Genomic DNA, 21633 nt, shown 5'->3' with positions numbered 1-21633 from the left:
GTAGTGACATCTTAATATTAACTCTTCCAATATATGAATATGGGTTCCTTTCCATTTAGTTAGGTTTTCTTTAATTCAGTAATGATTTGTAGTTTTCTGTGTACAAGTCCTTCACATCTGTGGTGGTTTGGATGTATTATGTTCCCCAAAACACCATGTTCTTCAATGCAATCTTGTGGAGACAGATTGATTAATCTTTTTGATTAGGTTGTGACCTCTTGGTTGGATGTTTCCGTGGAGATGTGACCTACCCAACTGTGGGTAATACCTCTGATTGGATTATTTCCATGGAAGTGTGGCCCCACCCATTCAGCATGGGTCTTAATTAAATTACTGGAGCCCTGTGAGTGCTTAGACAGATGGAGCTCAGTGCTGCAGCCAAGAGAGGCATTTTGAAGATGGCCATTGAAAGTAGACTTTTGCTAGACCAGAGTTGGCCTGGGAGAAACTAATATGCCTAGAGAGAATTTGTCCTGGGAGAAAGCCATTTTGAAACTAGAACTCCAGAGCAGATGCCAGCCATGTGCCTTCCCAGCTGATGGAGGTTTTCCCAATGCCATTGGCTATCCATCAGTGAAAGTACCCTATTTTTGATTCCTTACCTTGGACACTTTATGGCCTTAAGACTGTAACTTTGTAACCAAATAAGCTCCCTTTATAAAAGCCAACCCATTTCTGGTATTTTGCATAACAGCAGCATTAGCAAACTGTAACAGTATCTTTGCTTAAATTTATTCCTAGATTTTTATTCTTTTAGTTGCGGTTGTAAATGGATTTTTTTTTTTTAATTTCCTTTTCAGATTGTTCATTGCTGTTGTACAGAAATACTGCTGTTTTTTTGTGTGTGTTGATCTTTTACACCACCACTTTGCTGAATTTGTTTATTAGTTTTTCTTGTAGATTCTTTGGGATTTTCTGTATGTAGGATCACATCATCCATTAATATAGAAAGTTCTACTTCTTTTTCAGTTTGGGTGCCTTTTATTTCTTTTTTGTGCCTAATTGCTCTGGCTAACACTCCTAATACAATGTTGAAGAGTTGTGGTTAAAGTGAGCATTCTTATCTTGTTCCTGACCTTAGGAAAGCTTTCAGTCTTTTGCTGTTTAGTATGATATTATCTGTGTTTTCTTTAATGTGCTGTTGGATTTGATTTGCTAGTATTTTGCTGAGGATTTTTTGCATCTATATTCATAAGGGATATTGGTCTATAATTTTCTTGTGATACCTTTATCTGACTTGGCTGTTAGAGTTATGCTGGCCTCAGAATGAGTTAGGAATTTATATCCTCCTCTTCACTTTTTTTGAAAGTGTTTTAGCAGGCTTGGTATTAATTCTTTGGCTGTTTAGTAAAATTCACCAGTGAAACCATCTGGTCCTGGACTTCCTTGTGTTGGGAGGTTTTTGATTACTGATTCCATCTCTTTATTGATATCTTCTGTTTCTTTTTGAGTAAGTTTTGGTAATTTATGTATTTCTAGGAATTTGTCCATTTTATCTAAATTATTAGTTTATTTTTATTCAATTGTTTATAATATTTTTATACTATCCTTTTCATTTCTGTAAGGTTGGTAGTAATGTCCTCCATTTCATTTCTGATTTTTGTTATTTGTGCTCCCTTTCTTTTTTCTTTATCACTTGAGCCAGTGGGTTGTTAATTTCATTGATTTTTTCAAAGTGCCAACTTTGGGTTTTGTTGAGTCTCTGTATTTTTCTATTCTTTATGTCATTTATTGCTACTGTAATGTTTATTATTTCCTTCTTTCTGCTCATGTTGGGTTTAATTTGCTCTTTGTTTTCTTGTTTTTGTTTGTGTGTGGTTTGTGATGTTTTATTTTGCTCCTTTGGATGGACCATCGTTTCCTCTTTTTTTCTATGCCTTATAATCTTCTGTTGCACAGTGAACATTTTTATATTTTAATATATTAACTGTGGAATTCAGTACCTGAGGTGTCTGTTCCTTAAGCTTGTATCCAGCTAGCATTATAATTGAGATTCCCTTGAATGCTAGGACTTAACAAAGCCAAACTAAACCAAAAAGTATACTTCACAGCCTTTGCAGATTGGCTCTGTGTTAGCTGGTGATTTCCTTCAGAGCTTAGCCATCCTAACAGTCAACTCAAAGAACAACCTTAGGTGAAAGTATAGGGCCCTCTCTGATCCTTTCTTTGCACATGTCTTACCCAGGATACGCACACGTGGCCTTAGGCATTCCCTCATTTACTTGAATCTGAGTTTGCATGTTAACTCTTCCCCCTAGGAAACACTCTTTCCTCTGTGTCCCAGGCACTCTGTTGTATACCCCAGTCCTCTGTGATTTGATTGTTTCTTATAGGGAATTTGCTGCCTGCAAGCTGCTTTTGTATGTTGGGCAAGTTCTGGGACAGCAAGCTGGAGACACATCTCCTGGTTCAGTCCTAGCTGCCACCAGACAGATCAGTACATATAACCATGCACCCCAGTATGCATTTATAACCCTTCAGCTGTTTTCCAGAGCTCTGAGAAATATGGCTTTATCAGTTTTTGCTTATTATTTAAAAATTCTTTTGGGGTACAGAACCCTGTAGTATCCCATTCTCCCATCTTGGTGACTTCAGCCTCTGGACTACACTTGTATCACTGACCCTGTTCCTGATCTTTGAGAAGTTAGAGAATGGTTTTGTAGCGTCCTAAAAGCAATTGGAAGTGTTCCCTTCCCCCATATCATGTTGGGTTTGTTTTCAGTTTGGGAAAATAGTTATTCTAAAGTAGTACCCACATTGAGCAAATATTGGTAAGAGCAGATTGTGTAATAGCTAATAAGAGTAACATATTAAGTACTCACTATGTGCCCTATACATCTTTTAAATATTTTACATGTATTATCTCTCATTCAATCCTCACAACAATCCTGTGAGGTAGAGGCATAATTTTAGATCCCCTTTTGCAGAGGCAAACTGAGATTTTAAAGACACTGTATAATTTTTCCAAGATTGCATAGCCAGCTAGTGGTATAAGTGAACTAGGATTTGGACTAATGTAATCTAACTACTGAACTTGGTCCTTTAACCACTACATTTTACAGCCCAAATTCCATGAAGTTTCACTATCAGTTTGGCCTTGACTGAATGCTGAAATTATCCATTTCTTAATTTAGTTCTTTGTTGATATTACTTTTATTCCTTATTCTTACCTCAGATATAAAACCATTAGCTTTGTTGGAGCCAGTAATGACATATCTTTGACTACAACACTGTGTGATTTTTACTGCCCTGGGATTCTGATTCAGAAAGATAAGAGAGGTTCAGAAGGACAGTGTACTAGAGTTTGTATTAGACAGGTATTGTTTGCGAGCCAGGTATTGTATCACAGTTTCTGACCCTCATCTTTGAAGTAGAATCCACATCATAGGTTTGTTTTGATAGCAAAATCAGGTTTCATATTTAAAACATTTAGTAAGGCCTGGCACAAAGTAAGTTTCAGTTAGAGGTAATAGTTGTTATTTTGCTGCTGTGTTGAGAATTGATATGGAAGCGAGATGAAAACTGATAGTTTTTTGGGTTAGAGTTTACAGAATTTGATTCAGATGTTTTTCCTAAAATCTTATGAATTCAGACTGTGGAAATACATGTAGTCAAATGTAAGTATAGAGTTGTGTTTACAGATTCAATGATAAGTTTAACAGCACTTTGTAACTAATAAGCAAAAGCAGTTAGAGTGTGAGCATGAATCTGTGGTTATCAGGAAGAAGTGGGGTATTGCTACAAATCAGTGAGACCTTGTAGTCTTCAACAAGAGGCCTAGGACAAAATCTCATATGATTTCTTTTGTTTTGCTGGGAGCGCCTAAAAGCATTTTTTTTTTATTTTTTTGCCAGGGTCCAGACAGTGTCTGTGGCTATGATTGGAGAAAAGGCAACGTTTAGGGGTCTGGGAGAAAGAAAGTGGTAACTGTCTTGAAAAGGGGCTTTTGTATGAAAGGAATAGTCCATTATGGTATCGTGTCATTGTCACTTGTGCCTTTTTTCTTTTGTTGCTGCAAGACAGCTTGGCTTAGTAGAATGAACATAAACCTTGTTTCAGACAATTCTGAGTTTCAAACATGGAACTGAAACTTACTAAATGTAAATTTTTGGACAAGTTATGTTAACCTGTTTTGTAAAATGGAAATAATGATTTTAGGATTCTGGATTAAATGAATATGTTCAGCGATACCTAGCAATACCTAACAATTAGTTGGTCTGTAATGGACATTCTGAATATTTGCTGATTGATGAATTCAGTGGAAACATACTAATTTCAATATAAAACAGGCTCCTTAATCAATAAAATTTCCTGCTAATATTTTGGTTTCTTTATCTTGAGTAGCTGAATTTCTCAGTGGAACTAAAGAAGGCATGTTTTTATGGCTTTCTAATTTTCTTGTTGCTGCTGCTGTTGTTATTATTTTGAGTTAGAGCTCTAGTTTTGTCTGGTTAAGAAGGAGTAACTTCAGAATGAAGGAATCCTGTCAAAAAAACTCAGTGATATTGAGGAAATATTCCTTCTAACAAATCTGAAAATCATTGATTTTGGAGAGTGGTGATGACCACTTTTATTGTCTTCTTAATTATTTGAATGGCTGAATACAGTGGTAAAATCCTTTAGTAGTCCTCATTGTGATGAGGAATTCAAGTTGTGACCAATCCACAATGCTTCCTCTTAGTTTTAGGTTAAGTGTACAATACAGTATTGTTGGTACTGAAGTTGAGGGTGTTTCAAAGTTTGAGAGTGTTTTACAAGTACTGCCTTGTTAGGTTTGTCCAGAAATACTGTTCTATAATCTGAAAAATTTTAAAAATTTCTTGCCTTTAAAATTATAGATCATTACGTAATGGATCTAGTTTATTGGCTTAATCATTATGACATTGTTGCTTTATTTGTACATAAATAGAGAATATCTTTAACAAAGTCATGGTATTTCCTACCATTTAAAAAAATAACTCTACTAAAAAAATGGAGTAAAAAACAGTTTAAGCAGATTATAATGTTCCTTGGTGGACAAATTAATGTTTTAGATTTTTTGGTTTTTTGGATTTTCTTGATGGTGATGGTTTTTTGGCTCCTTTGCTTTTCTGTCACCATAGTGTTGACACGTAAAGACATTGGTTGACAGAGATGGAGCCAGGCTAGAATGAAATTTATTTTACTTGGGTGCTACTTAACTGATGAATTATAATTAGTGTGTTAAGTTTCCTATGGCTGCCATAACAAATTATCGCAAACTGGGCAGCTTAAAACACCAGAAATTTATTCTCTCACAGTTCTGGAGACTAGAAGTCTAAAATCAAGGTTTTGGTAGGGTCACACTCCCTCTGAAAGCTCTAGGCAAGAATCCTTCCTTGCCTCTTTATAGTTTAGGGTGGCTCCCGGCAATCCTTGGCTTTCCTTTTCTTGTAGCTGCAGCCCTTCAGTCCCTGCCTTTGTCGTAACATTGCCTTCTGTGTCTCTGGTGTCTCCTCTTCTTTCTAGGGCATCAGTCAGTGGATATAGGGTCTACCCTAAACCCAGGGTGATTCTATCTCTAGGTTAATTTTCTCCTGAATGTTTCATACTATTTTGTGACATTTTGTAAGGGGAAGGGAAGAGTCATTGTATTCAGGACTTGTGCTTTCCAATTTCAGCATTTCTATGACACAAAGGAATAGAATAATAAAGGGAGGTGATTTACTTTACCAGATAGGATTATCAAAGGGTGGGCAAAGAAATATGTTAAGGAGGTTAAGAGAAGGAACATGATTTTCAAAGATACTGAGATGTAAGAGTATTGGGAGAGTACAAGTAGATCAGTATTGTTGGGTAATATGCAGTTTAAGACAAACGAATGTATATTGAAGTTGGATAGAGGTTGAAGCCATATCATGAATGGCTTGTGTACTATGCTTAGAAGTTAGGATTTTGCCTATGGAACAGTAGTTTTCAAAAGTTTTGCAGTCACTTAGGGGATGCTAATTCTCTCTGCTCACACACACCCCGCCCCCCCACTTCCATCTCCCAAGCTCTCCCTTTACCTGTTTAATTTTTTGCCTTCATTTGCACATGTAAAATGTTTGGAAACTGCCACTGAAGTGTTGACATTTGTATGTTCTGGAAGCAATTCAGAGGGTAGGTGAGAGGAGGGAAGAAAAAAGATAGGGAGATGACTAGTTGCTATACCAGGCAAGAGATAGTTAGTATCTGCTTAAACTGTACTAGAGAAGTAGTATTGATTGTAGAAATACTTAGGAGCTAGACTTAGCAGGTTTGATATGAATGGTGTCAGAAGTGTGGGGGCAGGGCAAAGGTAGTTTGTAACAAATGATGGAAACCTGGATGATGTCCAGATTTCTTGTCCTGTTTTTAAAACTTTCAGAAAAGTTCCAAGTACAGTACTAAAAATTTAGTTTGCCTCACAACCATTTGATAATAAATTGTACCATTACCCCTGAACACTTGAGTGTATGTTTCTTGTGAACAAGTAAGGACATTCTCCTGCATAACCACAATATAACCATTAAAAACAGGAATTTGGTATTGATGTATTAGAGCATCTGTTCCTCAGATCCCATTTGACTTTCACCAGTAGTCCACATAATGGCTTGTACAATAAAAGGATTTCATTCGGAATCATGTATTATATACACTAATCATGTATCTAGAACAGTTCCTTGTCTTACCTTCGCATTCACGCCTTAAAGCTTTTGAAGATTACAGGCCATTTTTTAAAAAATTTAGTATTATTTAGATATATTCACATACCATACAATCATCCACAGTGCAGTTTGTTCACAGTAACATCATGTATAGTTGTGTATTCATCACAATTAATTTTTGAACATTTTATTACTCCAAAAATATAAAAGTAAAAATAAAAAAGAATACAGTACCCAAAACATCCCATCTCCTCCTGCCTCCCCCATTTTTCATTTAAATTTTGTCCGCATTTTTCTACTCATCTGTCCATACACTGGATAAAGGGAGTGTCAGCCACAAGGTTTACAATCAAAGTCACACTGTGTAAGCTACATAGTTACACAGTTGTCTTCAAGAATCAAGGCTACTGGGTTGCAGCTCGACAGATTCAGGTATTTCCTTCTAGCTACTCCAATACACTAAAAACTAAAAAGGGATATCTATATAGCGTACAAGAATACCCTCCAGAATGACCTCTCAACTCCGTTTGAAATCTCTCAGCCACTGACACTTCATTTTGTTTCATTTCCCTTCCCCCTTTTGGTCATGACGACTTTCTCAATCCCACAATGCTGGGTCCAGGCTCATCCCCGGGAGTCATGCCCCACGTTGCCAGGGAGATTTACACTTCTAGGAGTCATGTTCCACATGGGGAGAGGGCAGTGAGTTTACCTGTACAAGCCACTCATTTTGTGCTATTACTTTTAATTTGGATTTGTGTAATGCTTCCTCATTAATAGATTTAGGTTATGCATTATTGGCAAGAATATCACAGAAATGATGTTGTAACATTCTCATTGCTTTGCTTTAGGTGGACATAATTTCAGCTTGTTCCATTTTTGATGTTCACTTTCAGCCTTTCTCAATCTTTTTAAACTACAGGACCACTAAAAATTAGTTTTTAGGTCTTGGGAACCCCTGTGTAAAATTATCATATCTACTGCTATTGGAACATTAGCTTGTTCAATAAATTGTAGATGTAATTTTTCATTGATAATTGCCAGTGCTCTTTTTCTGTTTATATTGGCCAACTTATTGGCCTCCTCTTTTTGTGTGGTTCCCCCTTCCTACAAAAGATATCAGCTCTAATGCAAGTCAGTAGTACATTTAGAGGAACCTCCCGTTTTCTCTCTTTTTTGAAACTCTACTGCTTTATCTTTTTGTTTTTAACCTTATCCAAGTAGGTGCCACAAATTTCTACTATACAAAATCCAAATTATATGTGGCATGTGCAAGAGTAGCCACTGTATGCTGCCCGCCCACATCCCCTAATTAAAACTAAGAATAACATTTTAGCCATCTTTTCTTGAATGTAAAGACACACCTCACTGTTAATTAAGCTAAGCTTACTTTTCTTGAAATTACTATCATATTTTCATAAGTTTTACAAAATCATAAGAAACATAATAAATTTTACTTAAGTAACTAGCTTAAGCCAAAATGAGACTTAATTTTTATTAATGTAGGCACAGCAGATTTAAATATAGGTTGTAAATTGATTTTAACTACTTTTATTTACAACATGAAAATTTATTGATGCTATTGAATAGTAAAGCTACTAATAAACATAAGCCAAAGCTATATGAATAAAAATATAGTTTAGATATAGGCACAATTTATACAAGACTTTGAAAAAAACATTTTCTTATTGAATGATCAGCCTGAAATGTAGGCCTAGCAGTTAAAAAACTACTTGTTTTATAGGCTTATATATGAATAATGTATTATTTTTTAATCTTAAAAATAAAAATATTTACTTCTTTAATGTTGAACTTGTGCTTTTTTTCCTTTCTAAATACACAATTCTGTATCAAACATGATGAGATTGAGCACATGCAGATTTCATTTTCAACTGAAATGAGACCATTTCTGATCTTACTCTTGATTTTTGTTGAATAAGTAAAAGGTTGTTCTTACATATGTGTAAGAAGTTGAAAACTGCAATATAATGTTCATTGTTTTCTTGTGAATAGCAGGATATTCTTTTCTTCACAGAAATCCAGAACTGTCTGGGGCAGATCAGTGAAATTCATCCTGAATGTATGATGAGACTACAGCTCTTCTTGTCTTTTCTCAGTTACAGTTCTCATGATCAGAGAAAGAGGGTCCTTTTTGTAGTTGCATACCTGTATTGAAAGGGAGAGAAAATCTATTCAGTTTTGTTCTGCAGCTTGTGTGGTTTCTAGTAAGACTTGAGACTTGCTGATGTGATATCCTTCTTCACTTTCAAGCCCAAGCAGCAGTGGAAACATTTCAAGATTTCCTTTTGTAACACAATGTTTTCCAAAAGCTGATTTTCCTTTTAAATCTTCTGAAGTTAACTGTTTTGTGATGTCTTCCAGAACTTTTAAAATTGCATCTCCAAAACAAACAAACAAACAAACAAACAAACAAAAAAAAAAAATTACATCTCCAAAAATTTTTTACACCAATACCATTGTTTGGGTGCTTTCTGGGTCATCTTAAGCCCTCTCAGAAGCAGATGTCAAGACAAGATATGGTGTGCAAGAGATTTATTGGAGGAAATCCCTATGAAGGATATAGGAAGAAGAAGCAAGAGTAGGCAGGCAGAGTTCTGATCGTTTCAGCCAGGCTGATGGGGAGTCTCAAGGGAGCAATCCCGGTTCTAGTACTTTCCCCATGTTAATGTTTGTTGGGAGAAGTCTGAGGAAGAATGGCCAGGTATGAATGTGGTGGTGGGTTCCAAGGTGATGTAGCTGGAGGCTGTCAGGCAACTCTGTTCCCCATCTCAAGCTCTGTTGCAGTGATATCTGAGTGGGGCACCACTATGGCCATCACACCCTCTTTATCCCATTCATATTTAGACACTATCCCTCTATACCGGATTGTATATATTATGCCCCCCAGAAAAAGCCATGTTCTTTGATGCAGTCTTGTGGGGGCAGACATACTAGTGGGGATTAAGTTGGAACGTTTGGGTTGGTTGGAACCTGGATTAGGTTGTTTCCATGGAAATGTGCCCCACCCAACTGTGGGTGATGACTCTGATTGGATAATTTCCATGGAGGTGTTACCCCACCCATTCAGGGTAGGTCTAAATTAAATCACTGGAGCCATATAAATGAGCTGACAAACAGAAGGAACTCAGTGCAGCTGAGAGTGACATTTTGAAGAGGAGCTACAGCCAAGAGGGACACTTGGAAGAAGCTGAGAGAGAGTAGCTGCAGATGAGAGACGGTTTGAAGACAGCCGTTGAAGCAGACTCTTGCTCCAGAAAAGCTAAGAGAGGACAAATGCCCCAAGAGTAACCAAGAGTGACATTTTGAAGAGGGGCTGTGGCCTAGAGAGGAAAGTCCTGGGAGAAAGTCATTTTGGAACCAGAACTTGGAGCAGACGCCAGCCACGTGCCTTCCCAGCTAACAGAGGTTTTCTGGACACCATTGGCCATCCTCCTGTGAAGGTACACTTTGTTGATGGACACTTTGTGGCCTTAAGACTGTAACTGTGTAACCAAATGAACCCCCTTTTATAGAAGCCAATCCATTTCTGGTGTTTTGCATTCCAGCAGCTTTAGTAAACTAGAACACCCTCCATGAGGACACCTTTCTTACCCTGCATCTAGTCAACACCCCCACTCAATAAGGATGTTCTCTTCACTCTGCTCTGCCTTTGACCTACTAGGCTTTCCCACTTTATGGTTCCCTTGTAGCCTTTCTCAGGCCAGGCTCTGACCCCCCTTGCTAGTCTGTCCTCTTCCTCCTACCATCTTCCCCATACCTCCCTCCTCACTGCTCTTGGACTGACCCCCACTGCTGAGCTGCTATTCTGCTTCCCACACATCCACCTAATTTGCTTGGCCCCATCTAATGTCTTTAGGACTGAATTGTTCAGGAAGGGAGAGAAGGAGGAGGAAGAACCATCAAAGTTGCTTAAATTTACAGCTGACTGATATATGGGTCCATTCATTGAGATAGAGAACACAGTAGGAGGATCTAAAAACAAATTTGGGCCTTGGATATGTGTGAAGGGAAATAGGAATTTGGGTTTAAAGATAATGAATTTGGCACATGCAAAATTAGCCCCTGTGTGCTACTGGGGCACCTTGGCAAAACTAATAGGCTTAGTAGGGGAGTTTGGGCTGGAGATAGTAGGATGGGCTTCTGTGTGGTAGCTGAAACTCTGGGTTTCAAGAAACTGCAGACAAGGGAGGATCTGGCAGTGGTACATGACAACAGTAGTGCTTAAAGTATGATACCAGAAAAAGGATGATTTAGCAACCAGTTTAAAATTTAGTTATAATTAATTCCAGACTGCATAGGCAATGGAGTGAATGGGAATGAGGAAGTAAATTTGACAAGAACTACAATATGTATTGTAATTTAAATAACATAAAAATAGCTATTGTCATGTGAACCGAGAAAAATAGTCTTTTGCATATTTTTTAAATAAACGTAATATATGACCGATAAAGCCTGATGATTTAAATTATCAGTTCAAAATCATAAAACTTAACAAATACTTGCTGCTTGTATGATGAGAGTCTCCCTCATATGTCCAGTTTGTGTTGATTTTGTTAATCTATATTCCTGAGGATTTCTTCAATCAATTTTGCAGTTCCTGAAAACTTTTCACCTTGAATTGCATATGGGATTTCCCAGTTAGCTGTAGTATAGGAGATGTGGAACCAGAATAACTTAAAAAATTATGTTTTTGAAATATTAATCTTTTTTTAGTTACATTTTTGTGTCTTTATAGCCTGTGCTAGAAAAAAAAAGAAAGAAATCTGATAGAGGAGAAAATATTTTTTATGACTTGGAAGATAATTTACAAATAAATTTTAAGATATTAGGATTTATACCTTACCAGTTTCAAAAGTACTATAAGTGACTTGTTCACATATAAATTACAACTTTTAAAAAAATTTGTTTAAAGTAATTGCTGTTGTATTTGTGACCTGGCTTGAGTTCTTTGGTGAAGAGATCATATGACTGACTTTAAAAATGATTTAATAGTCATTTATTCAGTAAACAAATGTTTTAAGTGCCTACTTGGCCAAACTTTGTTGGTGCTAGAGGTAACTGTGGTGAATAAAGTAAAGTCACTTTCCTAATGGAACTTCTAGGATGGGGTAGCAAATAATGCATAAATAAATGGACAGATAGCGAGGCACTAATATTTATATAGTAGGCACTGTTCCATATAGTGCTTTTCCATATATAGTGCTATAGAGAAGAGTAAAGCAGGGCAAAGGTTAATAGGGAAAAGGTGCAGGAGGCTTATTATTTTAAATAAAATGGTTAGGGAAAGCTTCATTGTCAAGAGGACACTTGGAGCAGAATCATGAAGGAAGTAATGGAAAGAATCATGCAGATATATTGGTTCTGAGGTAGCAGCATACTTTACTGTTTAAGAAAGAACAAGGAAAAGCCTTCTTAGACCAAAAAGGGGAAAAGAAGTTAAACAAAATGAAGTTTCAATGGCTGAGAGATTTTCAAATAAAGTCGAGGTTATTCTGGATGTTATTCTTATGTGTTATGTGCATATCCCTTTTTAGCTTTTAGTGTATTAGAATAGCTAGAATGAAATACCTGGAACTATTGAACTGTAATCCATTAGCCTTGATTCTTGAAGAGGATTGTATGACTGTATAGCTTTCATGATGTGACAGTGTACTTGTGAAAATCTTGTGACTGGCACTCCCTTTATCCAGTGAAAAGACAGATGAGTAAGAAAATAAAGACAATAAATAAATAATGGTGGGGGGTATAACGGGTATGGCATGTTTTGGGTGTTCTTTTTAATTTTAATTTTTATTCTTATTTTTATTTTTGGAGTAATGAAAATGTTCAAAATTGTAGTAATAAATGCACTACTATATGATGATACTGTGAACCATTGGTTTTACACTTTAGATGATTATCTGGTATGTCAATATAGCTCAGTAAAATTGTGTTAAAAGGAAAAAAGAACAAGGAGGACAGAAAGGGTGTAGCAAATTGAATAAGAGAGAGTAGTAGGATATGAGCTCAGAGCAGTGGTTATGTTTGATTATATAAGGTCTTACAGGCAGCTTTAAAGACATTGGCTTTTACTCTGAATGAGATGGAAAGCTCTTGATAGGTTTTGGCAGTGGAGATTGACAGGGTATGACTTGCTTAGTAATCAGCCTGACCATAGTAATTAATAAATTGATTTGGGGTTTAGAGAGTCCATAACAGGAAGTGGGAGTGTTAGAGTGTCAGTGGCTGGAAGAGGACTCCTGGTAATTAGGGAGGCTCTTTTAGGATTCTGTGAAAATCCTAGACTGCTTGCAGAAGATGATTCCAAGCTCTGAGCTATACTTCCTGGTGATCAATACAATTTGGTTTATTTTACTGCCATCTGTATCCTAAAACTTCTTAAATGATTTTGATTCTCAAACCTAATGGATTATATCTGCCATGTACCTTCTGAAAATATTAATATTGCAGTCATTTGGAGTCTTTGGTTCAAATAGTTTTGAATTATCAAACGTCTTCTGAAAAGCAAAGTTTATGGAAAACTAATTCAAGAGAAACTGGTTGGAAAAAACGAACTGAAATTAGGTCTGCAATGCCACTAAATTAACAAGGCTAAAAGTTTCCCGGTATTTTCTAGGCCTTGAAAAAAGTTACTAGGAATAGCTGTTTTATCTAAATAGCCTTATTGAATTTTTTTGAAGAGCAAAATTATTGTAATACTTTTTCTTTCATCCTAGATGGAGCAGGCTGTAGGCTTCTCTATCTTTAGGAATCCTTTTCCACTGCCATGGAAGATGGCTGCCAGAAGAATACTGTTCTTCCCCTTAAAAAAGGGGAAGAGATTTCAAATGGAGTCGAGAAGTCACTCTGGTGGACATTCTTATGCACTATATAGATAACACCTCTTAGGTTTTAATGTATTGGAATAGCTAGAAGTAAATACTTGAAACTACCCAACTCCAACCCAGTAGTCTGGACTCCTGAAGACAATTATATAATAATGTAGATTACAAGGGGTGACAGTGTGATTGTGAAAACCTTGTAGATCACACTCCCTTTATCTAGTGTATGGATGGATGACTAGAAAAATGGGGATAAAAACTAAATGATAAATGGGGGGGTTGGGGGGGATGGTTTGGGTGTTCTTTTTTTACTTTTATTTATTTTTTACTCTTATTCTGATTCTTTCTGATTTAAGGAAAATGTTCAGAAATAGATTGTGGTGATGAATGCCTAACTATATGATCGTACTGTGAACAGTTGATTGTATAGCATGGATGATTGTATGGTACGTGAATATATTTCAGTAAAACTGAATTTAAAAACAAAAACAAATACAAAAAAAAGGAAATAGTGATGCCACTTCCTTTTTCCCTTTTTTCTTTCTCTTGCGATTACTTTATGCAAAGCCCAACTTTTTTTTATCTGGGATATCTGTACTTTTTATTTATTTGAACAATTTAGTAATGGTATCTACATTGGTGATTTGAATTTCTCAAATAATTGATCTTTTGTTAGATTAGAGGAACCATAGGGTTAGAAGTAATGCTGTGGTGTCTTTGTTCACTGATATCTCTGAGTACAGTGTGACTCTTGCATTGGAAGCAGTGCTTGGTTCTGGGTTAAAGTAGGTGTTTAATTAAGGGTAATTTTTAGAGATGTTAGGTGTCTGAAACATTTAATTATTTTCTTTCTCTGAAACTACTGTTTCAGTTATGTTTAAGTATATGCATATAGAGTTATAACATCATCTAATTTTACTCTGAATTCTGGTCTAGAAAGTTTAAATACCATTGATTAATTTGTAAATATCATTCTCCAGAAAATTCATATGTGCCTGAAGTATGTTGAGTGCTCACTAAATATTTGTTTCAGAATAATAATCTCTGAGCATTGCAGTGATTCTAGTTTTGTAAAATAAGGCTGATATCTGTTATAGAGGATTTTTACCATATGTAGTTACTGTAGACTGGGGCATATGAAAGAAAATTGGGTTGGATGTCAAGTTCTGGTCCCAGCTTTTCTTGAAGATGGCTTGAAGTTAGCAGTCTTGAGAGACTTACTTAATTCTTTGAGCCTCAGTTGCCTGGTCCATGAAGTAAGGCAGTTAAAATTCTGTAATTTCTTTGATCAGTATTATTCCTAACCTTTAATTATTTCCACTCATTATGTTCAGTTGCCAAAGAAATCATGCACTTGAGTGCCAAACTATATTAGCCATTTGATTTTTTTTTACTGAACTTAAGTTCTATCACTAGTTGTTGATAAAAACATAAATTCTGTATTTGATATATCTTGACGTTTTATATTTCTGTTAAGAAATAAAAGAGCATTTTTTTTAGTTCATTGGTACAGATTTTTTTTTCTTGTAGAACTTTATAAACTATTTTTAGAAGATATGCCCCTAAAAGTATTTAGTAGTTGATTCTGATTTCCTATAAATTATTAGATAAACACATCATTTAGGCCATAGGTCATTATCTTAATAAGTAGGTTATTAGAAAAACTAACTTCCTGACAATACAGTTTTTTACTTAATGTCAAATTTATGGATTCCAAAGAGGAAATAGAATTCTTTCCCTTAGTTTCTATATGTTCATTCCCATTTCTCATTCCTAAATGGGTAAGGGAAATCCCAACCTATGCTTGGGAAAATTAAGTCTACTGATCAGATATTTTCAGCCTCTTCAAATATTCTGGAATTCCTGTATTTCCACTTTTAGCTGTGTCACTTTATATTTTGTATTGGTTATGCTTTAAATCTGATTCTTCTACTTTGATTGACTGTTTACCAGTTTGGACATGGTCTGCCTATAAAAATCTGTTATTTTGAAAGCGGTTTGCATGTCACACTGTAAATATGAGAATCTTTTAACTTTATTGGCTTAAATTAAGACACGCTCTTCCTTACTCTGCCCCCCCCCAACTTAAGTTACACAATATGATAGTGATTTGAACTTATATTATTCATAATTGGTAACAGAAGTGTTCATTGATAAACCAGTACCTACCAGAGTTGGTCAACTGTTTTAAAAATGCCAGTTACAAATTTTCTGTTTCTCCTAGGCTGGCTGCTCATCAACAGTTTCTTCCCTTCTTGGCACACATTTTTTGTGACTTTTTAAATGATCTTTGTTCTCTTTTCTTTCCACTTTCTAAGTTACTCCTAATATTCCATTTAACCTGTTTTCGGTCTTCTTAAAATGTACCTGTTGAGCTACACATACAAAGAAGGGTAATTTGCTTGGGATCTGTATCCCAGGCAGTGTCCCTAATTTCATGACATTCTAAGCTCAGATATCCAAGTGGAAAATATTTTAGTTAGTTTTAGGAGAGCTAAACTTTAGATAGATTTGCTAAAATAAGATTTTGATTCTTTCTTTGAAGAGAACCTATGTATAGGTTTATTTAATGTGCTTTTTCTGATGAACCCTACCTTACACCCTTGCTCAGAACTGATATTTATTTTTACTTGATGATTTTATACTACATCAAATAGAAATTCTGTATTGTATTTGCCTGAGTTGTAAGTAAGAGTCACTTGCCTTTTAGAAGCTATATTTAATCTATATTGCATCATGGTTTATTGATTACATTTGACCATCACAATCAAGGGATATTCCCTTCTTCTCTCCTAGAAGATTATGTTATAACTCTTCAAATTTCTATCACCTCCTCTTCCATGATCATCTCAGCTGATGACCTCACTTCCTCTTTTACCAAAAGGAGGAGAAGGAGTGGGGTGGGGGGATGGGGTGGATTAGAAGGGAACTTCCAAAGATTCCCACCACTATAAACACCCACCACTTGTTACCACATCTCTTACCATAGCTTAAATTCATTTTCCCACTTTTGAATTCCTGTTCATCCCCTCTTTTTTATTTTTATTTTTATGCAATTTTATTGAGATATATTCATGTACCATAGAATCATCTGAAGTGTACAATCAGTTGTTCACAGTATCATCATATAGTTATGCATTCATCACCACAATCAATTTCTGAACATTTTTCTTACTCCAAAAAAAAAAGAAAAAGTAAAAAAGAACATCCAGAACATCCCATATCCCCCATCCCCCCCCATTATTCATTTACTTTTTGTCCCCATTTTTCTACTCATCTGTCTATACACTAGATAAAAGGAGTGTGAGCCACAAGGTTTTCACAATCACATAGTAGTATACCCTATAAGCTGTATAGTTATACAGTTGTCTTCAAGAATCAAGGATACTGGATTGCTGTTCAACAGTTTCAGGTATTTCCTTCTAGCTATTCTAATACACTAAAACGAAAAAGCAATCTCTATATAATGCATAAGAATAATCTCCAGAATGGCCTCTCAGCTCCACTTGAACTCTCTCAACCACTGACACTTTATTTTATTTCATTTCTCTTCCCCCTTTTGGTGAAGAAGGCTTTCTCAGTTCCTCAATGCCAGACCAGGCTCATCCCCAGAAGTCATGTCCCAACGTCACCAAGGAAATTTATACCCCTTGGAGTCACGTCTCATGTAGGGAGAAGGGCAGCGAGTCTACCTGCCAAGTTCGCTTAGAGAGAAATGTCACATCTGAGCAACAAAAGAGGTTCTCTGAGGGTGACTCTTAGGCACCATTAGAAATAGGCTTAACCTCTCCTTTGCAGTAACAAGCTTCATAATGGAAAGCCCCAAGATCAGGGGCTCGGCCTTCTAAATTGGTCATCCCCAATGCTTGCAAAAATATCAGGAATTCCCCAGGTGGGGAAGTTAAATATTTCCATATTTTTCCCCAGTCCCTCAAGAGGGCTTTGCAAATACTTTTTATTCTCTGCCCAGATTACTCTGGGATGTATCAGGGTTTCACACTAACCTGTACAAACCAACCGGATCTCACTCCCTTTTCATGGTTCCGTGTAATTATAGTGTTTTAATAAACTGACCATACAAGTTAAATTATATAGTATGCTACAGGAAATAAAGATTTTGTGCCAAATAAACATCTCTTCCTTTGGTCTCACACAGAAGTTGAAGTTTTAAAACATAGTCAATATCATCCTTTACCCTTTAATCTGATTTGCCTTAGTCCTAACCAGGTCCATTTCGTTTATATCTCTAATTGAAGTCTGATCTCTTTCTCAGCTTCTTTAACAGTATGCTGGCATTCATGGCTGCCAAACTCTGGCTCTGGGTCTCAGGTGTCGCAAAGATACCTGAAGTTCCAGGGACTGACCAGGTTATACATAAAGAGCTCAGCATCTCAGAATTTAGAAATAACCATCAACTCATGAATAGATGTCTGCTGTAAGAGCTTACAATCTAGGAACCTTTACAGTAAGCCTTCCCCTGATAACCTGTGCTCTCAGATTCAATTCCCAGAGTTTGCACGTTATAGTTAGTCCATATTAGTGAGAAATTACAATCTTTGTCTTTTCGATTCTGGCTTATTTCACTCAATATACTGTCCTCAGGGTCCATTCACCTAGTTGCATACCTCACAACTTCATTCTTTCTTGCGACCACTCAGTATTCCATTGCATGCATACACCACGGTTCACCAATCCATTCATCAGTTGATGTTCCCTTAGGCCACCTCCATCTGTTGTGAATCATGAATACTGCTGTCATAAACACCAGTGTGCAAATGTCCATTTGTGCCCCTGTTCTCAGTCTTCTAAGTATGTATCCAATAATGGGATTGTACGACCATGTAGCAACCCCATACTTAGCTCCCTGTGGAACCACCACACTGCCTTCCAGATGAGCTGCACCATTCTACTTCCCCACCTACAGTAAATAGATACATCCATCTCTCCACGTTTTCTCCAGAACTCATCCCCTCTAACTACTTAAGGATATAATTTCAGTAATTCTTCTTTCTCTCCTATCTTCCCAACTTTTTGTTTTATATTGGATCATTCCTGTCAGTAGATAGATATGCTGCTAGTTTTTTAATCGTAAAGAAAAAAAAAAAAATCTTCTCTTGATCCTATGCTCCCCAGCAAGTGTCACTTTCTTTCTTTTGTTCCTTTTGTAGCAAACTCCTCACTTGTCCATACCCACCACCTCTCTTCTGACATCACATTTTAATTACCAAAAATGCTCATTACTAATGATTTCTGATTTGTGGAGGGTCGGTTCTTTGGCTTCATCGTCTATCAACAAAGTTGTCATAATTATTTACTTCCTCCTTCTTGATATACTTTATTTGGTTTCCAGGATACCACTGATTCCTGTTTTTCCTTCTTCCCTTGCTATTTCTTCTTAGCCATAGCCATCATAGCTGGTTCTTCTTCCTTCAGAATGTTGGAGTGCCTCAGGGCTCAATCTTTGGGGTCTTTTCTTCTCTTTCTACACTTACACTCTGGTGTAATTAGAATTCAAGAATTTTTTAAATATTTTCTCTTAGAAAGCTTAGATTACAGAAAAGAAAATGGCATATTACTATATTAATACCATCATTCAACTGTTTGAGTTCATTTCAAAGCTTGCAATGAGAACTGGACCTTTGGGGGATCATCCACTATCTAGTGGTGAGGGTTGAAAAAGTAAGTGTGGTTGCTTTGACTGAAGATCATTGTAATATAATTTATTTACTCTTAGAGAGTACTATATAAGATACTATACTTCTTGTATTAGTAAACTTTAAAGATATTTTTAAAGAATTTTATATGAACCTGTTTAATGTGCTGGCATTATTTTGTGTAACTTCAAACATTTCCATATACATACCAGCAAAAGATGAAATTTTATAATAAATGTGATGAAAACATGCTAGGGAAGATAAAATTTTAGATCCTGTGTTAAAAACATAAGAATAAACATGTTCGTGTAACAAATTTGAGAAATATGGTTAAAAAATAATAAAGTTACGTATAATAACACTGCCTAAAATGCAGTTTATGTTTTGAAATATTGCCCTCTATTCTTTTTGCTATTTAAAAATCATACTGAGATCATAATTTCCTGCATTTTTCCTCTTAACATAGTATAAACATCTCATGTTATCACAAACTTTTCATGAACATTGTGTTTAAGGATTGCACTCTAGCCTGTCTCATGGATTCCTTCATCTTGAACATTTGATTGATTATTGTGTTTTGTTTTGTTTTATTTTGTGTATAAAGCTGCAGTGATCATCTCCTGCATAATTTTTTTTTCTGTTTTTAGGATTACTTCCTTAGAATAGATTGCCAGAAGTGGAGTTACTGGGTCAGAGGGTATGCTCTTTTTACCTTTTTTTTTTTTTTAAATAAACTTTTTGTTATTTTTGCCTGGCTGATTTATAGTCATTGTGAGAAGTGAAAATCATAATGATTGTATTTGATACCTTTCAGAAAACTGGGTCTGAAGACAAGATTCTGTGATCAGAGAAGTTTGGGAAATTCCTAGGATAAAGCAGTCTTTTAACTTGGTTTACCTCAGCATTTCCTGAACTTAACTGAGCACTGAATAGTTTTTTTGTGACATATTTTTGAACATTTTTGTAAGTTTTACAAAGGGGATAGTTTATGAACTACTGACCTAAATTTCTTTTATTGGTTAAATTATGTTTTATTGGTCAGAGCAACTAAATTAAGTATAGAGCTTCATGCTAAAAATTAAATAAAGCTATTTACTACATGATTTTTGGTATATATTTATAAAGTCTCATAGCTTACAATTTAAACTTTATATATTGATCACTGAAGAATATGCTTTTTATAATCTTTAATGATATTTGGAATATAGGCTTACAACATGAAAGTAAAAGATGGTGTAGAATTTACAAACCTTTTTTTTTCCTTCTTTCCATTTTCCCTACAGAATGTGAAAACCTTTGCATCTTCTGATAGCCTAGCCAAGGTCCAAGAAGTAGCAAGCTGGCTTTTGGAAATGAATCAGGAACTGCTCTCTGTGGGGAGCAAAAGACGGCGAACTGGAGGCTCTCTGAGAGGTAACCCTTCCTCAAGCCAGGTGGATGAAGAACAGATGAATCGTGTGGTAGAGGAGGAACAGCAGCAGCAGCAGCAACTAAGACAACAAGAGGAGGAGCACACTGCAAGGAACGGTGAAGTTGTTGGAGTGGAACCTCGACCTGGAGACCAAAATGATTCCCAGCAAGGACAATTGGAAGAAAACAATAATCGATTTATTTCAGTAGATGAGGACTCCTCAGGAAACCAAGAAGAACAAGAGGAAGATGAAGAACATGCTGGTGAACAAGATGAGGAGGATGAAGAAGAGGAAATGGACCAGGAGAGTGATGATTTTGATCAGTCTGATGACAGTAGCAGAGAGGATGAACATACACATAGTAACAATGTTACAAACTCCAGTAGTATTGTGGACTTGCCCATTCACCAACTCTCCTCCCCATTCTATACAAAGACAACAAAAGTGAGTACATTTTTTTCTTACTTGATCTACTGTTAACCTGAGAAATTTTATACATCCATTTTAATTGCAGTAAAATTTTCCTCACAGTCTTTAGATTATTGTAAATTAATCTTCACATGTGTAATAATAAATTGAACTAATTTTTGTTTTACAGAAAGTGTTAGGTATAGAAATACTGATCATAGGCATTCTCATTACAAAGGAAGGGAAGGTTATTGATTCTATACTGTGAAAAATTATTATTGCTAAATTTTCTTCTAAACTTTGCTTCTGAGGGACAGGGTTAGTAGATTATGTGGTATTTGATATGTGTAATATATGATATGTGTGTATCAAATATTTTATTTTTATTTACAAAATGCAGCTGGTGGGTGGGCTGTGTATTCAGAGGTGTTACTCTTGGGCATAAGTTTATTGGACGTTACCCCAAATTGGTTTTCTTATTATGGTGATTAAAATAGTTTTCTTTTCATGATATAATTAAACAAGATGAAATTACAGTCTTGAGTATTAGTATTTGGTTGTAAGAAGAAAGTCTGAGTTGGTATTTTTAAAGGTTAAAGTATTCGATACTGGCATTTAAGAATATTGAATGCTTTTCCTATATTATAAAACAAAAAGAATGCATTGCATT

The 21633-nt window shown here is 35.8% G+C and overlaps 1 protein-coding gene across 8 annotated transcripts in view; it reads left to right on the top strand.

Annotated features, from left to right (window-relative positions):
- FBXW7 (F-box and WD repeat domain containing 7) overlaps nucleotides 1-21633 on the top strand; it is a 263511-nt gene that overhangs the window by 137228 nt on the left and 104650 nt on the right. For 5 of the 8 annotated variants that reach the window (XM_037830821.1, XM_037830818.1, XM_037830826.1 and 2 more), the window contains 2 exons: nucleotides 19791-19840; nucleotides 20427-20999. In XM_037830821.1, coding sequence (XP_037686749.1) covers nucleotides 20496-20999 — 504 coding nt within the window. In that variant the 5' untranslated portion in view covers nucleotides 19791-19840; nucleotides 20427-20495. The remainder of the gene's footprint in view (nucleotides 1-19790; nucleotides 19841-20426; nucleotides 21000-21633) is intronic. The other 3 variants (XM_037830823.1, XM_037830820.1, XM_037830819.1) reach the window with 1 other exon arrangement.

The sequence above is a fragment of the Choloepus didactylus genome, chromosome 3 (genome assembly GCF_015220235.1).
Source record: "Choloepus didactylus isolate mChoDid1 chromosome 3, mChoDid1.pri, whole genome shotgun sequence".
Lineage (NCBI taxonomy): Eukaryota > Metazoa > Chordata > Mammalia > Pilosa > Megalonychidae > Choloepus > Choloepus didactylus.
Note: the sequence above shows the minus strand (reverse complement) of the source record. Positions and strands in the feature narration are given on the sequence as shown.